Source organism: Puma concolor, chromosome E3 (genome assembly GCF_028749965.1).
Source record: "Puma concolor isolate L17-30 chromosome E3, mPumCon1.1.hap2, whole genome shotgun sequence".
Taxonomy (NCBI): domain Eukaryota; kingdom Metazoa; phylum Chordata; class Mammalia; order Carnivora; family Felidae; genus Puma; species Puma concolor.
The window spans coordinates 38739322-38761652 of NC_141682.1; the positions used below are offsets into that span (position 1 = coordinate 38739322).

At 45.2% G+C, this 22331-nt stretch overlaps 1 protein-coding gene and 1 long non-coding RNA gene across 9 annotated transcripts in view; one reads left to right on the forward strand and one right to left on the reverse strand.

Annotated features, from left to right (window-relative positions):
• The window catches only part of ANKS3 (ankyrin repeat and sterile alpha motif domain containing 3), a 35271-nt gene that overhangs the window by 5730 nt on the left and 7210 nt on the right, over nucleotides 1–22331 (forward strand). For 6 of the 8 annotated variants that reach the window (XM_086692159.1, XM_086692158.1, XM_086692160.1 and 3 more), the window contains 5 exons: nucleotides 106–304; nucleotides 500–621; nucleotides 2672–2753; nucleotides 14112–14247; nucleotides 20082–20240. In XM_086692159.1, the coding sequence (XP_086548285.1) occupies nucleotides 106–304; nucleotides 500–621; nucleotides 2672–2753; nucleotides 14112–14247; nucleotides 20082–20240 (698 nt within the window). Of the gene's footprint in view, nucleotides 1–105; nucleotides 305–425; nucleotides 622–2671; nucleotides 2754–14111; nucleotides 14248–20081; nucleotides 20241–22331 lie in introns of those variants that run through there. The other 2 variants (XM_086692165.1, XM_086692164.1) reach the window with 2 other exon arrangements.
• On the reverse strand, nucleotides 7261–20085 carry LOC147573161 (uncharacterized). Its single transcript, XR_015245507.1, has 2 exons — nucleotides 18390–20085; nucleotides 7261–7840 (listed from the first exon to the last, which is right to left on the reverse strand). It is a non-coding gene; the product is annotated as an uncharacterized LOC147573161 (long non-coding RNA).

The following is a 22331-nucleotide window of genomic DNA, read 5'->3' on the forward strand; positions in this document are numbered from 1 at the left end:
GGCTGTACTTCCCCCTCTTTGTCTTGGCCTGGCCTTGCCGCTGGCTTTGGTAAACCTCACACGTGAGATGGCGGGACATGTCTAGCATATCTTGCATTTGTTTAGCAGAGAGTTAGATTTGAATAAGAAGAATGGTGGTGGCTGGACCCCGCTGATGTATGCTTCCTACATTGGACATGATACCATCGTGCACCTGCTGCTTGAGGCAGGGGTGAGTGTGAATGTGCCGACCCCTGAAGGGCAGACTCCACTGATGCTGGCTTCCAGCTGTGGCAACGAGAGCATCGCCTACTTTCTCCTCCAGGTGAGCTACGAGGGGACTCAGGCTAAGAAATGTGCGGGGCTCCCGGCTCTGGCAGAGACGTGAACCACCGCAGACCATGGTGTGCGTGTGCGTGTTCGTGTAATCACTTTGATTCTTGCAGTGTGACGGCCTGGAGGGCGCCCGCCCCACACAGAGGAGCTGAGGCTGTAACGAGCATTCTGTGTTCTCTTGAAGCAAGGTGCCGAGCTGGAAATGAAGGACATTCAAGGCTGGACTGCCCTCTTCCACTGCACCAGCGCTGGGCACCAGCAGATGGTCAAGTTCCTTTTGGACAGTGGAGCGAATGCCAACGTGAGGTGATTACCAGGTCTTTGGTGGTCGCTCTGACTCTGAGGAAGGCAGCTGGGGAGGCTAGAGTGCAGAGTAGCCCCTGCCTTGGGCAGAGGGGACAGTCCTGTCCAGGCATGGGGAGCTTGAGGATAGGCTGAGCTTTTTCCTGCATCTGTCAGGGGACATTGGGTACAGCACTTTAAGTGCTCTGAGTCTCATTTTCTTCCTTCCTTCCTTCCTTCCTTCCTTCCTTCCTTCCTTCCTTCCTTTCTCTTTTTTTATTAACTTTTTAAAATATTTATTTATTTTTGAGAGACAGAGACAGAGTGTGAGCAGGACAAGGGCAGAGAGAGAGGGGGAGACACATAATCCGAAGCAGGCTCCAGGCTCCCAGCTGTCAACACAGAGTCCCAACCCACGAACTGCGAGATCATGACCTGAGCCACAGTCGGACGCTTAACCGACTGAGCCTCTCAGGTGTCCCTCTTTTTTTTTTTTTTTTTTTTAATGTTTATTTATATTTGAGAGAGAGCACAAGCAGGTGAGGGGCAGAGAGAGGAGGACAGAGACTCTTAAATGGTCTCTGTGCTAACAGCAGGGAGTCAGATGGGGCTCAAACTTGTGAACCGCGAGATCTTGACCTGAGCCGAAGTCACTTAACTGACTAAGTCACCCAGGTGCCACTGAGCCTGAAAACTGGGGATGGCAGTACCGGTGTCATGGAGTTGTTAGAAAAATTACATGTTCTGTCACACATCAGGGGCCTGGGCCTGGCATTGTGAATGGCACTCCGTTTACATGCATTAAATGCTAACTCCTTTCTCCTTCTTGCCTTTGTCTGTGTTGGGTGAGGTGATGCTTTGAAAGTAGTCATGAGTTTTGTAAGCCGGAAGGGGTGTTGTCGTCCAAAGCATGTCACAGTGATAATCCCCTTTCAGCACAGCAAGTACCAGCCCCGCATCCACCTGACACTGTGCACGCCCCTGGCTGAAGCCGTCTCTTATAAGATACCTGCCACCGTTTCATATGCCACTGAGGAAGAAGTGCCACTGATCAAAATGCCACTTGCCTGTTGATTTTAAGATAAATTCTGGCTTGGGAGATGTTAAAATGCAAAAATGGTGTATCTTACAATGGATGAAACCCAGGATTTAGCTTGGTTCCTGTCTTCTAGACCAGTCTGAAGGGAAGTGAGGGTCAGAGGGCAGCTGTAGGCAGTGCTGAGCAAATTGTAAGCAAACCCCAAAATAAGCATCAGATACTAGGCAAACTAAGGACAAGGTAGATGGTTGGTCCCGGAGCTTTTGGGAGGGTTTCTGGAAGATTTTGAGCTCAAGGCATAGGATCTGGATAGGTGGAAGGGAGACGCTGGCTTTCTGTATGCAGTGAAGGGCAACAGTTGCTTTCGGCTTGTAATTAAAATGGAAATTTAAGAGGTGGCAAGTGGAAGCAGCTTAGGAGTGATTATCGGGAGCACCTGGGTGGCTCATTCAGTTAAGGGTCCTACTCTTGGTGTTGGCTCAGGTCATGATCTCGCGGTCATGAGATTGAGACCCATGTTGGCCTCTGTGCTGACAACGTCGAGCTTGCTTGGGATTCTCTCCCTCCCTGTCTCTCTGCCCTTCTCCTGCTCTCTGTCTCCCTCTTTTTTTTTTTTTTTATTTAATTTTTAAAGTTTATTTATTTACTTTGAGAGCATGAGTGGCAGAGGGGCAGAGAGAGAGGGAGACAGAGAATGCCAAGCAGGATTGAACTCACTAAACCATGAAATCATGACCTGAGCTGAAACTAAGAGTTGGATGCTTAACCGACTGAGCCACCTGAGTGCCCCCTCTTTCTCTATCTCTGTCTCTCTCAAATAAATAAACTTTAAAAAAGGGTAGAACCAGAAGAATTTATGAGGCTGATGTGTTAGTGTGAACTTTTTCACACGTCTCTGTTGGTTCTGGGGAGAGGGAGACCTCTGTGCTTAGGGAAGGGTGACTTTGTACCAGCTTGGTCTTGTCTGCAGCAGGGAAGCTTCTGCGTGGCAAACTTCTCTCCAGTAATTGTCTGACCATGGCCTCTGTCTTGTAGGGAACCAGTATATGGATTTACTCCTTTGATGGAAGCAGCTGCCTCTGGCCATGAAATAATTGTGCAGTATTTTCTCAATCATGTAAGTGACCCTGTTTGTTAGCTTACACTTTAGTCACAGCAGGTGAGGAATCTTCTCCTTGAAGTATGAGCTATCACAGAGTTTTCTGCTGCACGGAAGTAGCCGCTTTCTATTTACTGAGCACGTTTTCATCGTATCTGTGGATGCCAAGTGTTGTGTGGCACTCAGGTACAGTGGTGAGTAAAAATAGACACCTGTTCCTGTAATGCTATCATTTCAAAACTGTGGAAAATATGTTTTAGAAAGTAAATAACTTATCCCATTACTTAAAAACATTAGAGTAAGAATGCTAAGATCTTCCTCCCTTTTCAGCCACCCCCTGCTTCTCCCCAAGGTGCCCACTTGGTTTGAGGCAGCCCCAGACCCTTCTGCTTAGGAAGGTATACCTGTAGACAACTATAAACACAGTGCTTTCCATTTTGAGCGGAGTGGGATTCTACTGTGTATTTACTCTGCAGCTTTTAGAAGATCACTTAATATGCAATAGACCTTTTTTTTTCCTTCTACAGTATATATGGGTGTAATTAATCAGTTCCATAGTAGTTGAGATTTAGGTTTCTTACATTTTACAGTTATAAACAGTGCTCTAGAGACCTCTCTGTACAGGGAACTTTGGCTTGCGTGCAGGTATTTCTGTATATCGTATTTCTGTAGGAGGGGTTGCTGGCGTTCACATGTTAATTTTTTTAATTTTTTTTTTTAATTGATTTTTGAGAGAGTGCAAGTCGGGGAGAGGTAGAGAGAGAGGGGGACAGAGGATCTGAAGCAGGCTCCACGCTGACAGCAGCAAGCCCGATGTGGGACTTGAATCCACAAACCGTGAGATCATGATCTGATCCAAAGTCGGACACTCAACGGACTGAGCCACCCATGCAGCCCCAACTCACATGTTGAATTGTAAATCAAAACTACTGGGATGTCTGTAACATAAAAAGACAGACAGTAATAAGTGGGTGAGGATGTGGACAGTTGGAAGCCTCTCACACTGCTGACAGGAATGTAAAATGATGCAGCCTGTTGGGAAAACCGTCTGGCAGTTTCTCAAACAGTTAAACATAAAGCCACTCTCCTCTGTATCTACCCCCAGAGAATTGAAAACAGGTCCACACAAACAGTTAACACACAATGTCCACAGCAGTGTTTTTTCGCCATAACCAAAAGGTGGAAATCCACATGTCCATCAGCTGATAAATGGATAAGTAAAATGTGGTCTTTCCACACAATGGAATGTTATTGAGCCATAAAAAGGAGTAAAGTTCTGACACCTATTACAACATGGACTTTGAAAATACTACTGAGTGATAAGAGCCAGGCACAAAGGACCACATATTGTATGATTCTTTATACTTGAAATGTCCTGAATGAGCAAATCTGTAGAGATAGAAAGTAGATTAATGGTGGCCTAGGGCCAGCAGCAGCGGGTGGGAAGGGATGATGAGAGATGGGAGTATTGGAAAGAGGGTAGTATTTAAGGGGTACAGGATCTCTTTTCAGGGTGAGAGAAATGTTCTGAAATTGATTGTGGTGATGGCTGCATGCCTCTGAATTATACATTGTAAGTGGGTGAATTGCATGGTACGTGAATTATATCTTTTTTTTTTTTATTTTTTTATTTATTTATTTTTTTAAATTTTTTTTTTCAACGTTTATTTATTTTTGGGACAGAGAGAGACAGAGCATGAACGGGGGAGGGGCAGAGAGAGAGGGAGACACAGAATCGGAAACAGGCTCCAGGCTCTGAGCCATCAGCCCAGAGCCCGACGCGGGGCTCGAACTCACGGACCGCGAGATCGTGACCTGGCTGAAGTCGGACGCTCAACCGACTGCGCCACCCAGGCGCCCCTACGTGAATTATATCTTAATAAAGTTGTTGAAAAAGTTCAGGAGAAATAGAAGTCCTAACAAATTCCCACTGAAGGGTGGTCTCTTGCTTCCCCACCAGTAGTATGTGAAGGGGCCCATTTTCTCATGTCTTCACCAGCTCAGGAACTTACTCGTGTTAAGTTTCCACCAATGTGGTGACAGAAATGTGGTATCTCGTTTGGGTTTGTACTTATTAGTGAAGTTGAACATTTAAGGATACATTTATTGGCCAATTTGTATTTTTTTTATGAGTTTTCTCTATTTTGGGGCCCACTTTATTGGATAGTTTGTGTTTTACTTACTCATTGGTAGAAACTTGAACATAATACAATGTTAATAGACTGTTTTTCTTTGAAAAAGAATTTGGGGATAGTACACTTACATGAGACAGGAGTACAGGGAGCCTGCCTGCCCCTTTGCTGCAACCTGCTTCTCAGCTTGATTTTTTTTTTTTTAACTGTCTATTGGGGAGATTGTTCTATATTAGTGTATGTTAAGCTCTCTTCTCTCTCTCTTTTCATGGCGGCACAGCACTCCCTTGTAGGAATGGATCAGAGATTTGACAGTGGTCTGTGGATGAAATTAGGTCGTTGCCAGCCATTTGCTGTCACACACAGTGCCGTGGAGACTTTCTGCACATACATCTCTGCACACGTGTGTGACCACATCTGTCTGGTTGAGTAATGAAGGTAGAATTTTGCGTGGAGTGTAAGTACAGTCTTAACATAGGTGTTGCTCACTTGCCATCTGAAGAACAAACTGTACAAGCTTCCATTCTCTCCACAGTAGCAAGAATTATGAACCTTAAATTTTGATTACTTATTTTTGAGAGAGACAGGATGCAAGTGGGGGTGGAGCAGAGAGAGAGAGAGAGACACACAGAATCTGAAGCAGGCTCCAGGCTCTGCACTGACAGCACGGAGCCAGACACACAGGGCTTGAACCCATGAACCGTGAGATCATGACCTGAGCTGAAGTCGGATGCTTAGCCAACTGAGCCACCCAGGATCCCCTCTTTCCTTTTTTTTTTTTTTTTTTTAATGTTTATTTATTTTCAGAGAGAGTGCATGTGAGTGGGGGTGGGGCAGAGAATCCTAAGCAGGCTCCACGCTCAGCACAGAGCCCGCCGCAGAGTTTGATCCCACAATTGTGAGATCAAGACCTGAGCTGAAATCAAGAGTCGTGTGCTTAACCGACTGAGCCACCCAGGCGCCCCCCTTGAAGTACTGTCAACATACAGAAAAGTACAGAAGATAAATCTAATACCACCCACATGATCCCAGGGTGACCTCTCTGCAGATGTTGGTCTGTACCTTTCCTGTCCCTGAGTTTATACTTTCATCACGCACTGTGTGACCTCAAGGAATGCACAGATTGTTTTATATATTTTATTTTATTTTATTTTATTTTATTTTATTATTTTATTTATTTTTTTAACATTTATTTATTTTTGAGACAGAGACAGAGCATGAATGGGGGAGGGTCAGAGAGAGAAGGAGACACAGAATCTGAAACAGGCTCCAGGCTCTGAGCAGTCAGCACAGAGCCCGACGCGGGGCTCGAACTCACGGACCGCGAGATCACGACCTGAGCCGAAGTCGGATGCTTAACCGACTGAACCACCTAGGCGCCCCTGTTTTATGTATTTTTTTTTTTCATTTTTTTTTCAACGTTTTTATTTATTTTTTTGGGACAGAGAGAGACAGAGCATGAACGGGGGAGGGGCAGAGAGAGAGGGAGACACAGAATCGGAAACAGGCTCCAGGCTCTGAGCCATCAGCCCAGAGCCTGACGCGGGGCTCGAACTCACGGACCGCGAGATTGTGACCTGGCTGAAGTCGGACGCTTAACCGACTGCGCCACCCAGGCGCCCCATGTTTTATGTATTTTAAAGATACGTGTAAATAACATGTCAGACTGTTACGTGTCATTCAACAGAGTTCTGGTACTTGGAGATACAGTTCATTCATTTTGACAGCTCTGTGTATGTTGAACATAAGAGTATTTTACATTTTATTCATTCCTTTCTTAGTGGACATTTAAGTTGTTTCCACTTTGCTATTGTTGACAGGGCTGTGGTTCTCGTTTTTTACTTGTCTTCTCGAGCATGTGTGGAGAGATTTTAAAGAAATCAGAATATATTCTTCAAGTAGAATTTTTTTGTGTGTAGGGTGGGTGAATCGTTACCAGACAGTGTTAACTGACTTTCCTGATTGATGTTCTGATCGTTGTAGCTCTCATCCTGTATGCCCTCAATAACACTTGGTACACTGTCAGATGAGCTGTCTCCTGCTTTTGCCTTTCTCTGATTTCTGGTGAGGTTGAGCATTGTTTCGCATATTTATCAGCCATTTGGGCTTTCTTTTTGCAAATAATTGTTCTCTGAAGGTAATTGCACTCTTAAGACCTAGCATAAGGTGAAGAATAGATGAGTATGAGCTCAAACCTGTAAAAAGCATAACCTCTGCTTCTGAGTTGAGAGTTTGATTTCAAGTAAGGTAGAACTGGAAGTCATGAGACATTCACATAGTTTTTTAAGTGGAAAACACATTGGAAAGTCAGAGACTTTAGGTAATTTATCTACCATGCAGATTATGCCCCTCATTTGGTACCTTTATTCCCCAGCTGGGTGTGAGATTGTCTGTTGTAGGCAACTTGTTTTGAGGAGCAACAAATTGAATTGGATTTCTTTTGAAAATTTTTTGAAATTTTGAAATAATTTCAGACTTAAATGTCAAAAGAATGCAAAAAATTTCTGTGCCTTCATTAGATTCCCCATATATTAACATTTCATCTCGTTTTCTTTATTTAGTCTCTCTTTATATACATATTATCTTTTTAGAACCATTTGAAAGTAAGTTGCTGACATAATGCCCTTTTTCCCCCTCAGTACTTTAGTATGTATTTCCTAAAAACAGTTTTGTCTTTCATAATCACATACAGCAATCAAACTCTGGAAATCAACTCTGAGTTCTCCCTCTAGAGCACTAATCGGGAGTAGAAGGTGTTGGTCGATTCAGCATGATTCCTTTCTGGCTGATGGTGGTGGGCACTGCTGGGAGCCTGTGGCTGATGGCCAGGTTGTTCCTCTGCTGGCGAGGCCGTGTGGCTAGGCCTGCATAGATGCTCCTTTGCTCCTCATTCCCTGTAGATTTCCTCCTGCTCAGTCATGGTTAGATCTCAGGGAGCCAGAGGGGTGGGCCCTCCAGAGCCAGTCCCCGGTCCTGGAGACAGAGAACTGCATGAGGATGGACACTCTGTGCTCTGCAAGGACAGGAGAGGGCTGTAGCTGCCTCCCTTGTACTCCGTTCCCCTTCCTGCTCCGTTCCCCCTCACAGCTCCACCAGTCATGTCCTTCTCTAGTAATATGTTACGTACATTATAAAAGAGGAAGAAAAACCAAAACATTGTAAAGGATGGATAAAAAAAATCATATTTTGGGGCGCCTGGGTGGCGCAGTCGGTTAAGCGTCCGACTTCAGCCAGGTCACGATCTCGCGGTCCATGAGTTCGAGCCCCGCGTCGGGCTCTGGGCTGATGGCTCAGAGCCTGGAGCCTGTTTCCGATTCTGTGTCTCCCTCTCTCTCTGCCCCTCCCCCGTTCATGCTCTGTCTCTCTCTGTCCCAAAAATAAATAAACGTTGAAAAAAAAAAATTAAAAAAAAAAAATCATATTTTCTTCCCTCACCTCAGGGACCTTGTCCTGGGTTCTATTTTCTTCCTCATTTAGTCACTAAGGAATAACATTACTGCTTTTTTCCCTTTCCTATAGTCTGAGGTTGAAGTCTTCCAAGCTTAAAAACAGATGATAGTTGAAACCCTGCAGTAAAGATGGTGTTGTTTGTTTTGGTTGAAACGTTTGAGTTCTTTCTATCAAATTGAAACTAGAAATTCTCCCTCTTTCCCTCCCCCAGTTTTACTGAGCTAGAACTGACAAACATCCCTGTTGTTAAGTGTAGGGTGTGCAGTGTTGTGATTTCACTTCCATGGGTTGTCAAGTGATGACCACGTATCCGGCGAGCGTTCACATCTTACGTAGACACAGACACAGATTGTTTCCTTGTGACGAGAACTCAGGATTTACTCTCCACAACTTCAATATATGTCATAGGGCAATGTTCACTGCAGTCATCGTAAATTGCTTATAACTGGAAATTTGTGCCTTTTGACTACCTTCGTTCCATTTCCCCTTCTAGACCCGTCTAGAAATGATCTTTGAAGGCTGAAGGTTTCATAGCTGATTTCTAACTAGAGCTCTTGAAAGTGGGGGATTATAGAAAGTAAAACTCAGTTAAGGTCTTGTAAAAATGCAGTTTTGTCCTACTAGGGGACCTGTGATAATCACCTTTTATACTAGGCTCAACCAAGCTTGTCAGTTGGTCATGGGTTTTCAAAATAAGGCAGAGGAGTACATAAATGAATGTTTATTGTACAGTGGTATATGCCTGCTATAAAAGAATTAGAAAGTACAGTGAAGCAAAAAGAAATCCAAAACTATTCCTAATCTCATCACCCAGATATCACACATGTTAATAACTCATTGAGTATCCTGATTTTTTTTTGTAAGTTTATTTATTTATTTTGAAAGAGAGAATCCCAGGCAGGCTCTGCACTGTCAGCACAGAGCCGATACGGGGCTCGAACTCATGAAAACTCTGAGATCATGACCTAAGCTCAAGTTTGGACATGTAACTGACTGAGCCTCCTGGGTGCTCCCTCCTGTTTTTTTTTTTTTTTTAATAAATATTTTAAGTTAAAGTGGAGTCCTGTTATACAAAATGTTTTGTAATATGCTTTTTTTTTTTTTTCTCTTCACGATGTCTTGGGCACCCCATCCATATTAATACGTATATACTTGGACCTGTCATGTAAATGGGGGACGGGTGTTCCACTTTATAGATCTCACTTAGTTCACTGATTTCTCATTTTAGGGTCTTCATGGTTTTGACCATGCTAAATGCTGATGGGAACATCCCAAATGTTAGTGTATGTCCTTAATTATTTCCTGAGGCCAAATTCCTGGAAGTGGAATTGCTGGGTCAGAGGTGTGTACACATTTAATGTTTGCTGGTTTGTCCTCCAGAGCCCTGAGCCCCACTGGTTCTGCCCTCAGACACCAGACTGCTGGGTTGAAGCTTTTAAAATGGAAAGCTTGGGGCGCCTGGGTGGCGCAGTCGGTTAAGCGTCCGACTTCAGCCAGGTCACGATCTCGCGGTCCGTGAGTTCGAGCCCCGCGTCAGGCTCTGGGCTGATGGCTCGGAGCCTGGAGCCTGTTTCCGATTCTGTGTCTCCCTCTCTCTCTGCCCCTCCCCCGTTCATGCTCTGTCTCTCTCTGTCCCAAAAATAAATAAAAAACGTTGAAAAAAAAAAAATTTTAAATGGAAAGCTCGTTTTTTTATACTTTTAAAGTAAGCGTGCTCATGAGTAGTGAATTTAGAAACGAAGGAAGATTAGGAAGATGGAAGATTATTTTTGAGAGAGAGAGAGAGAGGGACAGAGCATGAGCAGGGGAGGGGCAGAGAGAGAGGGAGACACAGAATCCGAAGCAGGCTCCAGGCTCTGAGCTGGCAGCACAGAGCCTGACACGGGGCTTGAACCCATGAACCATGAGATCATGACCTGAGTGGAAATCAAGAGTTGGGCACTTAACTGGCTGAGCCCCCCTTTTTGCTTAATCTTTTATCTTTAAAATATTTTTTCCATTCTTCTTGAGATAAAATTGACATATAACATTATGTAAGTTTAAGGTGTGCTACATAATGATTTGAATTATGTGTATATTGTGTGTAATACCACAGTAAGTTAACATCTATCACCTCTCATAGTTACAAACTTTTTCCTTGTTAAATAGCTTTTTTTTGTTTGTTTATTAGAGAGAGAGAGAGAGAGAGAGAGAGATTGAACACAAGCAGGGGAGGAGCAGAGAGAATCCCAGGTAGTCCTTGTGTTGTCAGTGCAGAGCTCCACATGGGGCTCTATCTCATGACCCATGAGATCGTGACCTGAGTGGAAATCAAGAGTCGGACACTTAAATGACTGAGCCCCACAGGTGCCCTTAAATAGCTTTTTATCAATGATTTAATAACTTCTTTGTGCCTTTCCATGAACCTGTAAAAGTGCATAAACAAATAAGGTCTGAAAAATATTTTAAAATATAAAACTTGTCTTAAATCCTCAATAATAGCAATATGGTGTGGAAATCCTCCTATAACTTATGAATGTGCAGGGACACCTCATTTTATTGTTTTACTGTATTGAATTTCGCAAATGCTGCATTTTTTTTTTTACAGATTGAAGGTTTCTGCTTCAAGCAAATCTGTTGATGCCATTTTTGTAACAGCATTTGCTCACTTTGTGTCTCTGGGTCACATTTTACTTTTAGTTTTTATTTATTTATTTATTTTGAGAGAGAGAATATACAAGCTGGGGAGGGGCAGAGAGAAGGAGAGACAGAGTCCCAAGCAGGTTCTATGCCACCAGCAGAGAGCCCAATGTGGGGCTCAAACTCACAAACTGTGAAATCATGACCTGAGCTGAGATCAAGAGTGGGATGCTTAACCAACTGCACCACCCAGGTGCCCCTTGGGTCACATTTTAGTAGTTCTCACAGTATTTCAAATTTTTTCATTACTGTCATACTTGTTATGGTTATCTATAGTTAGTGATTATGACTTGCTGGAAAGCCAGTTGATACCTTTTTTTTAGCAGAAAGTTTTTGTTTGTTTAAATAAGCTCTATGCTCAACATGGGGGTTGAACTCACAACCCTGAGATCATGCTAAACTGACTGAAGCAAGCAAGTACCCCGGTAAAGTTTTTTTTGTTTTTTTTTTTTTAATGTTTTAAATGTTTATTTACTTCTGAGAGAGAGAGACAGACTGCCCGCTGGGAGGTGAGGGGAGGTGGTGAGCAGAGAGAAAGGGAGACACAGATTCTGAAGCAGGCTCCAGGCTCCGAACCATCAGCACAGAGCCCAATGTGGGGCTCGAACCCACAAACTGCGAGATCATGACCTGAGCTGAAGTAGGACGCTTAACCGACTGAGCCACCCAGGCGCCCCTCCCAATAAAGTATTTTTTAATTTAGGTATATATATTGTTTTTTCCTTTTGTTTTGTTTTGTTTTGTTTTCAGAGAGAGAGCGAGCACTGGGGGAGGAGCAGAGGGAGCGGGAGAGAGAGAATCTTAAGCAGGCTCCGCTCCCAGTGCAGAGCCCAACTTCGGGCTCAGTGTCAAAACTGTGAGATCATGACCTGAACCAAGATCAAGAGTCCAACTCTTAACCAACTGAGCCGCCCAGGTGCCCCCATGTTGGTTTTTTTAGACATCATGCACACTTAATATACGACCACCGTATAGTGTAAATACAACTTTTATATGCACTGGGAAACGAAAAAATTCACTTGACTTGGTTTGTTGCGATCCTTTCCCGCAGCAGTCTGGAACTGCACCTGTGGTATCTCTGAGGTGTGCCTGTATAATGTATATATTGTCATGATTTCTTAAGTTATTTATTTTGAGAGCAAGCAGGGAAGGGGCAGAGAGAGAGGGAGAAAGTCAAGAGTCACACACTCAACTGATGGAGCCACTTAGGTACCCCCGTATTTTCATGATGTTAAAAAATCTATGGGGGCGCCTGGGTGGCTCAGTCGGTTAAGCGGCCGACTTCGGCTCAGGTCATGATTTCGTGGTCCGTGAGTTCGAGCCCCGCGTCGGGCTCTGTGCTGACAGACAGCTCAGAGCCTGGAGCCTGTTTCAGATTCTGTGTCTCCCGCTCTCTGACCCTCCCCATTCATGCTCTGTCTCTCTCTGTCTGAAAAATAAATAAACGTTAAAAAATAAAAAAATAAATAAATAATCTGTGAGGCGCCTGGGTGGCTCAGTTGGTTGGGCCTCCAACTTCGGCTCACGTCATGATCTCACGGTTGGTGGGTTCGAGCCCTACGCCGGGCTCTGTGCTGACAGCTCAGAGCCTGGACCCTGCTTCGGATTCTGTGTCTCCCTCTCTCTCTGCCCCTGCCCCACTTGTGTGCTCAAGCTCATGCTCTCCCTCTCTTTCTCTCTCAAAGAATAAAAAAACATATAAATGAAAATAATATAACCTATAGGCTTAAAAACAGCCAAACAATAAAACTTACAGGAAAATTAATAGAAATTTTAGGAATAAGCATTAAAAAAACTTCTGTAGGTTTTCTCACACTTCCCCATCCCAGAGTGTTAATAACTCTGAACAGATTTCTTCATAAGTGTAATCCTGCTATGTAAACTTGGATACGTAGACTTCTGCAGTGTGTTTTTAAATGTTAGCAAAATATCACAAACTTATTTCCACATCAGTAGAGAAACCTGCCTCATTCTTTCTGATCCAGTACTTGATAGTAGTGATATGCCTTAATCCATTTAACCATTCACACATTAATGGGTGTATTTGTTTCCTGTGGCTGCTGTTAACAATTTACTATAAACTTGGGGGGCTTAAAACACAGAAATTGATTTTCTCACAGTTCTGGATGCCAGAAGTCCAGGATCAAGGTGTCAACAGGGCCACATCCCCTCCAAAGGCTTTGGGGAGGAATGGTTCCTTTTCTCTCTGAACTTCTGGTGGCTCCTGGTGTTTCTTGGCTCGTAGACGCATCATTCAGTCCCTGCCTCTGTCTTCACATGGCTGTGTCCCCAGTGTGTCCCTGTCTCCTTCTCTTCGTCATAAGGATACCTTATATCTTATATGTTGTAAAGATATACTATGGTCCTTTCAAAAACTCGGCTATACCAATTATTTGTAAATACCAGCGTTTATGGCCATAACATAGCTAACTCCTCCCCCATTTACACTGTCTCCAGGTTTCTGTTACTGCAGATATGTTCTACCAAACACCTATGTCATACAAGCTTTCTCTGTTATTTGGGGTAATTTCCTTAGGAGAGAGTCCTAGGATTGGAAACATTTGTGCTGAAGACCAGAAGTATGTTTTAGGCCTTTGGATAAAAACTCCCAGACTCTTCTTCAGAAGGATGGTGCTGTCATTGTGGTTGTGACTTTTAAAAGTTGCTTCCCTGGTGAAGCTGTTGTCTGAGGTTTTTTCTGTGTGAAGAGAAGTGGAGCGAGTTGGGCATGCCCAGATTCAAAGGGTGAAGGTCAGGCTCTGGCCTCATTGCCTGCAGTACGCCCTTCCCCACCTGGGGCAAGTGCCTGCCTCTCCCTTAAGCACCTGTCTGCCTGGCTTGGAAAGCCCAAGAATGAGGTTGGAGAGCTGCCATGGCTCTCTGGTGGGGAGACTGCTGCCAGCAAGCCCCTCCCCAGCGCCCCCCACCTTGTCCTTAAGGAGCCTTCGCCTTTTTCTTACGCAGATGTGGGGCTGTTAAGGGCCCAGGGCAAGACCTTTCCAGGGTGGTGAGAATTCAGTGTACTTTTTGGTTGGAGTCCAGAGTCTGCATCCAGGGAAGTGAGGGTGCTTTACGGGGCAGGTTCCTAGTACTTGTTCTTTCATGAATTTCACAGGGAGTCAGAGTGGACACGAGAGACCACAGTGGAGCCACAGCCCGGATGCTGGCCAAGCAGTATGGACACATGAAGATCGTGGGGTTGATAGACGCTCACTCTCCTACTCTGCCCAAGAACCTCTATCGGAGCCCAGGTATCTGCTTCTGTGCCCTCTGCTGGAGTTCCGCAGGGGGGGATGGGAGAGGGAGGAAGACCCCCCCCCCCCCGCCCCCGGCCCCAGCTCCCACCTCTCCTCCCGAGATTTGGCTCTCGCAGCCTTGACAGGAGACCTCTGCTTTCCCTGTGACTCCACTGTACAGTCGAGGTTGAGGCTTGCTGGTCTGATAGGAGAGACGTTAGAATGTAGAATGGTTCCTGCCAGGCTGAAGGTGTGCCCAGGATGCCGGGGTGCCCAGGGAGAGGTGGCACGGCGGCCACACGAAGGGGATTGCTTACAGTTTCTTGACTTTGCTTGTGGTGCTTATTGCCATGTGAAATGTTTTAATTTTATGTAGTCAAGTTCAGTCTTGTACTGCCTTTAGATTTGGGGTCACAGAAGGTCTTTGTGCCTTGGTTGTGTATGAATTTGTCCGTTTTCTTCTGGTACTTCCATGGTTTCATTTTTTATATTCAGCTCTCTGATCCATTTATACTTTATTGTCATGCATGGTGTGACGTGTGGTTTTTTTCAGATGGCTTCCCCATTGTCTTGGCTTCATGAAATTATTCAACAGTCCATCTTTGACCTGGTGATCTGAGAAGCTATCTTTGTACTATATTCTGAATTTCTTTTTGTGTCCAGGTCTGTTTCTGGACCTCTGTTCTGTTCCCCAGGTCTGTCTGTTCATACAGCAGACCTCCGCTGTTGTAAATATGCAGAGGCTTTTTGCCTCTCGTCCGGCCAGTCTCCCCTGCAGCCTTTCCTTTTCAGTGTTCCCATAGCTATTGCTGTTTTGTGTGTGTGAACTTGAACACCAGCTTGTCTAGCTGCTTAAAAACAGCATGTTATTGAGATTGTGGCAAATTTATAAATGAACTACCCTTTCATGCTGTTGAGTCGGACTCTCTAGACAAGGGACATCTTTTGTGTCTATTGGAGGGTTTAAAATCTAGGGGCGCCTGGGTGGCGCAGTCGGTTAAGCGTCCGACTTCAGCCAGGTCATGATCTCGCGGTTCGTGAGTTCGAGCCCCGCGTCGGGCTCTGGGCTGATGGCTCGGAGCCTGGAGCCTGTTTCCGATTCTTTGTCTCCCTCTCTCTCTGCCCCTCCCCCGTTCATGCTCTGTCTCTCTCTGTCCCAAAAATAAATTAAAAAATGTTGAAAAAAAAATTTTAAATCTTTCCTCGTAGACATTTTGCATAGAACTTTTTATTCCCAAGTGTCTGATTTTCTTTGTTGCTTCTGTGGGTTGGGTTTCACTGCCATTTTACCCTCTGCTTACTGTCTGTGACTATGAAGGCTGTTGATGTCTGTACACCAGTTTTATATTCTGCTGAATTCTTTCATTTGAATTTATTGATTCTGTAGGGTCTTCTAGGTATGCTACCATATAATCTGTACATAGAGATAGATTTACTACTTCTTTTTGATTTTTGTACATCTGGTTTCTTTCATTCATTTACATTGGCTCCTAATTTGGTTAGGTGTTGAACAGAGTGGGGATAGTGGGCATTCACCAGGTCCTGACCTTAGCAGAAATGCCACCTTAGGTAAGACGCTGATTTTAAGAGTAAAGTGTGCATATATTTTATCATGTTGAGAAAGAGTTTGTCATTTTCTATATTCCTGAGTGTTGTTTACAGCCATCAGTGTTGAATTTTGTCAAAGGCTTTTTTAGCATCTGTGGAGATGATTATTAATTTTCTCCTTAAATCTAGTAATAGAGTATATTAATGAATTTCCTAATAACGAACCAACTTTACTTGCTGTGTAGAAATCCTATGTGGTATATTATTTCCTGAATGCAATATTGGATTTTGTTTGCTAGTATTTTATTTAGTGTTTCTGTATGGCTGTTCATTTATAAATGGTATTGGTCTGTGATTCTCTGTTTTGTCTTTATCAGGTGTAGGTATCAGTATTGTACTTCATACAAAGAATTTGAAAGTTTTCCTTTTTGTGCTCTGGGACAGTTTATGCAGTATTGGTACCCTGTGGTGGTGGGTTTTTTTTTTTAAGTTTTTAAATTTTTATTTTATTTTATCTTATTTTTTGCTGAAGAATTTATTTACTTTTTTTTTTTTTTTTTTTTTTTTTTTTTTACATTTACATCCAAATTAGTTAGGATATAGTGCAACAATGATTTCAGGAGTAGATTCCTTAGTGCCCCTTACCCATTTAGCCCATCACCCCCACAACCCCTTCCGTAACCCTCAGTTTGTTCTCCATATTTATGAGTCTCTTCTCTTTTGTTCCCCTCCCTATATTATATTATTTTTGTTTCCCTTCCCTTATGTTCATCTGGTTTGTCTCTTAAAGTCCTCATATGAGTGAAGTCATACGATTTTTGTCTTCTTCTGATTTTACTTAGCATAATACCCTCCATTTCCATCCATGTCATTGCAAATGGCAAGATTTCATTCTTTTTGATTGCCAAGTAATACTCCATCATAATATATATACCCCATCTTCTTTATCCATTCATCCATCGATGAACATTTGGGTTCTTTCCATACTTCAGCTATTGTTGATAGTGCTGCTATAAACATTGGGGTGCATGTGTCCCTTCGAAACAGCACACCTATATCCCTTGGATAAATGCCTAGTAGTGCCATTGCTGGGTCATAGGGTAGTTCTATTTTTTTTGAGGAACCTCCATACTGTTTGCCAGAGTGGCTGCACCAGCTTGCATTCCCTCCAACAATGCAAAAGAGATCCTCTTTCTCAGGATCCTCGCCAACATCTGTTGTTGCCTGAGTTGTTAACGTTAGCCATTCTGACAGGTGTTAAGGTGGTATCTCATTGTGGTTTTGATTTGTATTTCCCTGATGATGAGTGATGTTGCACATTTTTTCATGTGTCAGTTGGCCATCTGGATGTCTTCATTGGAAAAGTGTCTATTCATGTCTTTTGCCCATTTCTTCACTGGATTATTTGTTTTTTGGGTGTTGAGTTTGATAACTTCTTTATAGATTTTGGATGCCAACCCTTTATCTGATATGTCATTTGCAAATATCTTCTCCCATTCTGTCGGTTACCTTTTAGTTTTGCTGATTGTTTCCTTCACTGGGCAGAAGCTTTTTATTTTGATGAGGTCCCAGTGGTTCATTTTTGTTAAACTTTATTTTTGAGAGAGAGTGTGAGCAGGGGAGGGACAGACAGAGGGGGAAAGAGGATCTGAAGTGGGCTCTGCCCTGACAGCAGAGAGCTGGATATATGGGGCCCAAACTCACAAACCGTGAGGTCATCACCTCAGCTGAAGCTGGAAGCTCAACCAGCTGAGCCACCCAGGTGTCTTGGTAGCCTGTGGTTTGGGAAGGTTTGGAAGGATTCTCCTGTGAAACCATCTGGGCCTGGTCTCTCTTTGTGAGGTGGCTCCTGCTAAGTTTTTCTGTTTCTTCTGCAGAAATTGATCTGCTTAAGCTTTCTCATTTCACAGGGCCAAGTTTGGTAAACTGCACTTTCCTAGGAAATCCTTTCATTTCAGGATTTCAAACTTACTTAGGTCTGCAAAATTGTTTTTGTCTGCAGCCTTCTAAAAAGTTCCAGTGGTTATTTTTCCCTGTCATTTTCCCATCTTGCCTGTCTTCTGTCTCAGTCCTGTCTTACATTTTTTATCTCATTCATTCTTTGGTGATTTTCTTCTTGAAGTACTTCTTTTGCATCCAAATCTCTTCTTCCTTGGGCACCTAGTAACTGAGTCTTCATTTTAATATTTTGACCTTTGGTGTTTGGTGTTTGTTTTTTTTAAGATTTTATTTTTAAGTAATCTCTGTGCCCAACGTGGGGCTCAAACTCACAACTCTGAGATCGAGTGTTACATGCTCTACCACCTCAGGCCAGCCAGGTGCCCCACTGACCTTAGTTTTCCACTTACTTCCTGGGTTCAGTTTTCCTTTCTCATAGTTGTGTGCACATGCCTGTGTCTTTTTGGTCTCAGTTTTGGATTTCTAAGTCAGGGTGCTTTTCCCTATCCTCTGATGCTTGTTTAAGGAGGTATCCGCCTCTGGGGCACCTGGGTGGCTCAGTCTATAGAGCATCCAACTCTTGATCCCAGGGTTGCCCCGTGTTGTGTGGAGAGCCTACTGAAACAAATTATCCACTCAGAGTGTCACAGAGAGTGTTAGAGTTTTCTTACCTCCTCCTTTATGTCGGTGGTTTGGGGGAACTAGCGTCTTCAATCGCTGGTGTCCAGCCTGTCTCTGCCTCCTCCCTGGAGTAGTTGTGTTCATGGATCGCTGGAGCACTTCACCTACAGGGCTTGGCGGCCCGGTTGCAGTGAGGGCCCTGCTTCGGGACTCCCTCCTCCCCAGTGTCTCGAGAGGAGTCCTTACTGGATGGGTTTGGTTTGTTTCTTGTGGGTTTTCTTTGGACAGGGATGTAGTTAGGCCAAGCCTGTGTGTCCTTGATACGTTTTTGTCTTGTCAGATCCTGAACTTCACCTGCTCGCTTTTTCTGTTCACTGTTCAGTTTCCAAAAGGTGCCTTCCAGGAGTGGGGCCGTTCTGCCCCCTCATGTCCCACGTGCATTTTCAAGTTGGTTCTCCAGGGCTGTGCTTCCCCTCCGCCGGGACTCTTCAGTATTCCTGCCACAGAATGGACTTTTTCTGGGGGCAGCGTTGGCACTTCTCTCTCTTGTATGTGGTATTCTTCTAGATCTACTTGCTCCCTGCGGAGACCAGGTCTGCATGAGCAGGAAGTCTCTGCGGGAAGAGAAGTGGGTGTGTCTCCTCTGGGCCGGAGCAAGGAAAAGGGGTCAGCGGTGCTCCCTGCCGTCCTATTCTGTGGCAGCGTGGGGATCGCTTGGCTCTGTCTGTAGTCCTTGGTGATTTGTCAGCTTTGAGAGGACGTGTTGGGGGCAGGTGCAGATTCACAGATCCGCCCTTGGCCTTGCTTGTCCCTCCTCTCTCGTCCTTTTATTCCTTCTAACTCCTCCATCTACTGACTGGGTGGGACCATAGTCTCCAGGTGGCATCGAACCCAGAAGGCAGGGAGTGAGCTGAGTCGGGGAGAGAGACGATGGCCCGCCTGGGGTCCCTGGTCACGTTTGGATCCTGAGTCAGTAACTCCCTTGCTTGAAGGCCATCGCTGCCCCGTTCATGCCAGACTGCACTGCTCCCCTCCCACCGCCTGGCTCGGTCTGGCTCCCTTCCTGGCCTCGGATCATTTGTGATGAACTCCAGCTCCCGGGGCGGTTGCGGGGGGTGGGGGTGGGGGGGTTCCTGCAGCAGCTGAGCCCCAGCATACCAGCCCAAGAGTGAAGTCTTACCAGATGGCAACCTTATGCTGATACATTCATGAGTTTTGCCTTGCAGGTGTGATGAGATCCGGAAAACTGGAGAGCTGTAAGATGGCTGTGAGCGCACTGAGCCCTCGAGCTCTGACGGGCGGTGATGCGCGGTCCTTCCCCACACCTGGCACACACGGCTGCCATGTGCCACTTGCTTCCCCAAAGTGCAGGTTGAGAATATACAGTTGCGAAGTTGTGAGTGATTTTGCCATAGGTCTGTGAAGAGACGCTTGTTAAGAAATTCTGGAAACCTGGACAAAAAGGAATAAGAACTAAGACTCCCTCATCGTGACAAACTTGTTCAGTTCAGACTCTTGCTTTAGCAAGCTTGCTTTCTGCCCAGATGTCCCCGTGGCCCATCTGAGCAGTGGACTGGCCCATTGTGGTATTTCTTTCAAGGGACATCGTGGGAAACACACTTTTTTTTCTTCTTAATTTGTGAAGATCAATAATGATGATTTTCTTCCAGTGCGTACCATGAGGATTCATCAGTTAGTCCATCACTGAACAAAATGTCTTAATTCTGGTGTTTGACCCACAGAAAAATTTGAAGATCTAAGCTCTTCAGATGAATCCTGCCCTGTTCCCCAGAGACAGAGGCCCTGTCGGAAGAAGGGCCTCAGCATCCATGAGGGGCCGCGAGCCTTGGCCAGGATCACAGCCATCGGCCTCGGAGGCAAGATGCAGCAGGCTTGCTGTGGTGAGCGCTCCCACTTCCTGATGGCTCTGTGGCGGTGCCTCCTGAGAGGCCGGCCTGACCGGAAGGGACCGTTCTCAGCCTTCTGAGATGTGGGCCACCGGTGGGTGCTGCAGCTCCAGGACTCAAGATTGATTACAGTGATAGAAAGACATTAATCTCTAGCTAGTTTCTGGGTTTTGGTTCATCCTTTGATTTTCCTTTCCACTGGTTACAATTACAAATAGAACTTTCTCTTCAGCAGTGGAAATATAGCAGAGCTGGGATTTCATTCATCACGTGGTGGGACAGCTAGTACCAGGAAAATGTTCAAGTCCAGTATCTGCCCCATCGCCAGCCAGAGCTGGACCAGCTCTTGCTCTCTTTTCTCAGAGTGCTGGATTTGAGAATTGTCGGATGGTGGGTGCACCTGGTGGGCTAGAACCCGAGCCCTGAGTTTATTCACGAATTGTCAGCTCCTCAGGTTGAGCTCAGTGCTCTCGAGGAATGCAGGGGGTGCTCGTGCTCTTGTTCTGGCCCCAGTGATCAGACTCCGTGTAAGTGACATCTTCTAGTTACATCTTCCTTTTTTTAAAGTTTATTTATTTTGAGAGAGAGAGCACATGCGAGCAGGGGAGGAGCAGAGAGGGGAAGAGAGAGCGAGAATCGCAAGCAGTCTCTGAGTTGTCAGCTGGAGCCTGGCTCAGGGCTCAGTCCCACAAACTGTGAGATCATGACCTGAGCCGGAACAAAGCATTAGCCGCTTAACCTGCTGAGCCATCCAGGCACCCTGGTGTGTTACATCTTCTTTGGCATCTGTCACCCGCAGTGGCCAGGCCAAGCCTGCTGGTCCATCAGCCTGGGTGGATGGGCTCCTCTCATGAGTGATCACCCCCAGGCTTGGAGACGAACTTTTCCAGTCACAGGAGACCATGTTTCAGTGAAGAGTATACAGTAGCTTGATTCCCTTCTCTGCCCCTTAGAGAGGAGTCTTGGCGCTGGTCTGGGAGCTCCAGGCCCACCTTCTCCTGTTACCCACGGAGGGGTAAGCTGACTGGGCCACTGGGGAAGCCACCCCCCAGCTGTGGACAGGTTGCTACAGGATGAGAGCACGCCTCCTCTCTCCTAGAGCGGTGCTTTTACAAGCACAGAGCTCTGGGGCATTTGGCTGGGCCGTTGTCCTTGAGTGGCAGAGTGTGTGTCTTCTGAGGAGTCCGTGCTACCTGTCCCACCTGAGGTATGGTGGGGACATAGGAAGGACAGGTCTTATCTCAGGCGGGGGGTGGCAGTTAATCTGTGTTGCCATATAACACATGCTTTTTAAAATGGAATTTGTTCCAGATACCAGAATAATCTGGCCAGAGCCCATTTATACACAGGTCTTTTTTTATGCACCCAGAGAGGCAGAAGAACCTTCACCAAAGAGCAATGCTAGTTGTCCCTTGGTTGTGCCATTTCCTAGTTTTGGTTTACCTCTTACACTTTGTCCTTTTTTTTTTTTTTTTTTTAATTGTTTATTTTTGAGACAGAGACAGAGCGTGAGCAGGGGAGGGGCAGAGAAAGAGGGAGACAGAATCCAAAGCAGGCTCTAGGCTCTGAGCTGTCAGTGCAGAGTCCGACGCGGGGCTCGAACTCACGAACCTCAAGACCATGACCTGAGCCCAAGTCGGACGCTTAACCGACTGAGCCACCCAGGCGCCCACACTTTGTGCTTTTTAAATTTTCTATAAGTGCGTATTATTCTTTTTACCAGCAGTGGAAAAACACTTCTTTAAAAATGTTTATTTACTTATTTTCTGAGAGAGAGAGAGAGAGAGAGAGCGAGCGAGCAGGTGAGGGGCAGAAAGAGAATCCCAAGCAGGCTCCAGGCTCAGGGCAGAATCTGACACAAGGTTCCGTCCCAGAACTGCAAGATTGCAACCTGAGCTGACATAAGGAGTCGGGAGGCTTACCTGACTGAGCCACCCAGGAGCCCTGAAAAAACACTTTTGAATGATAAATAGCATGTGCTGATCTTCCTTCCTCCCTCCCTCCCTTCCTTCCGATTGTAAATCTTGATCGCTTCAGAAAGGTGTAAAGAAGGAAGTAAGTTACCCATGTCGCCACCAGCCAGTC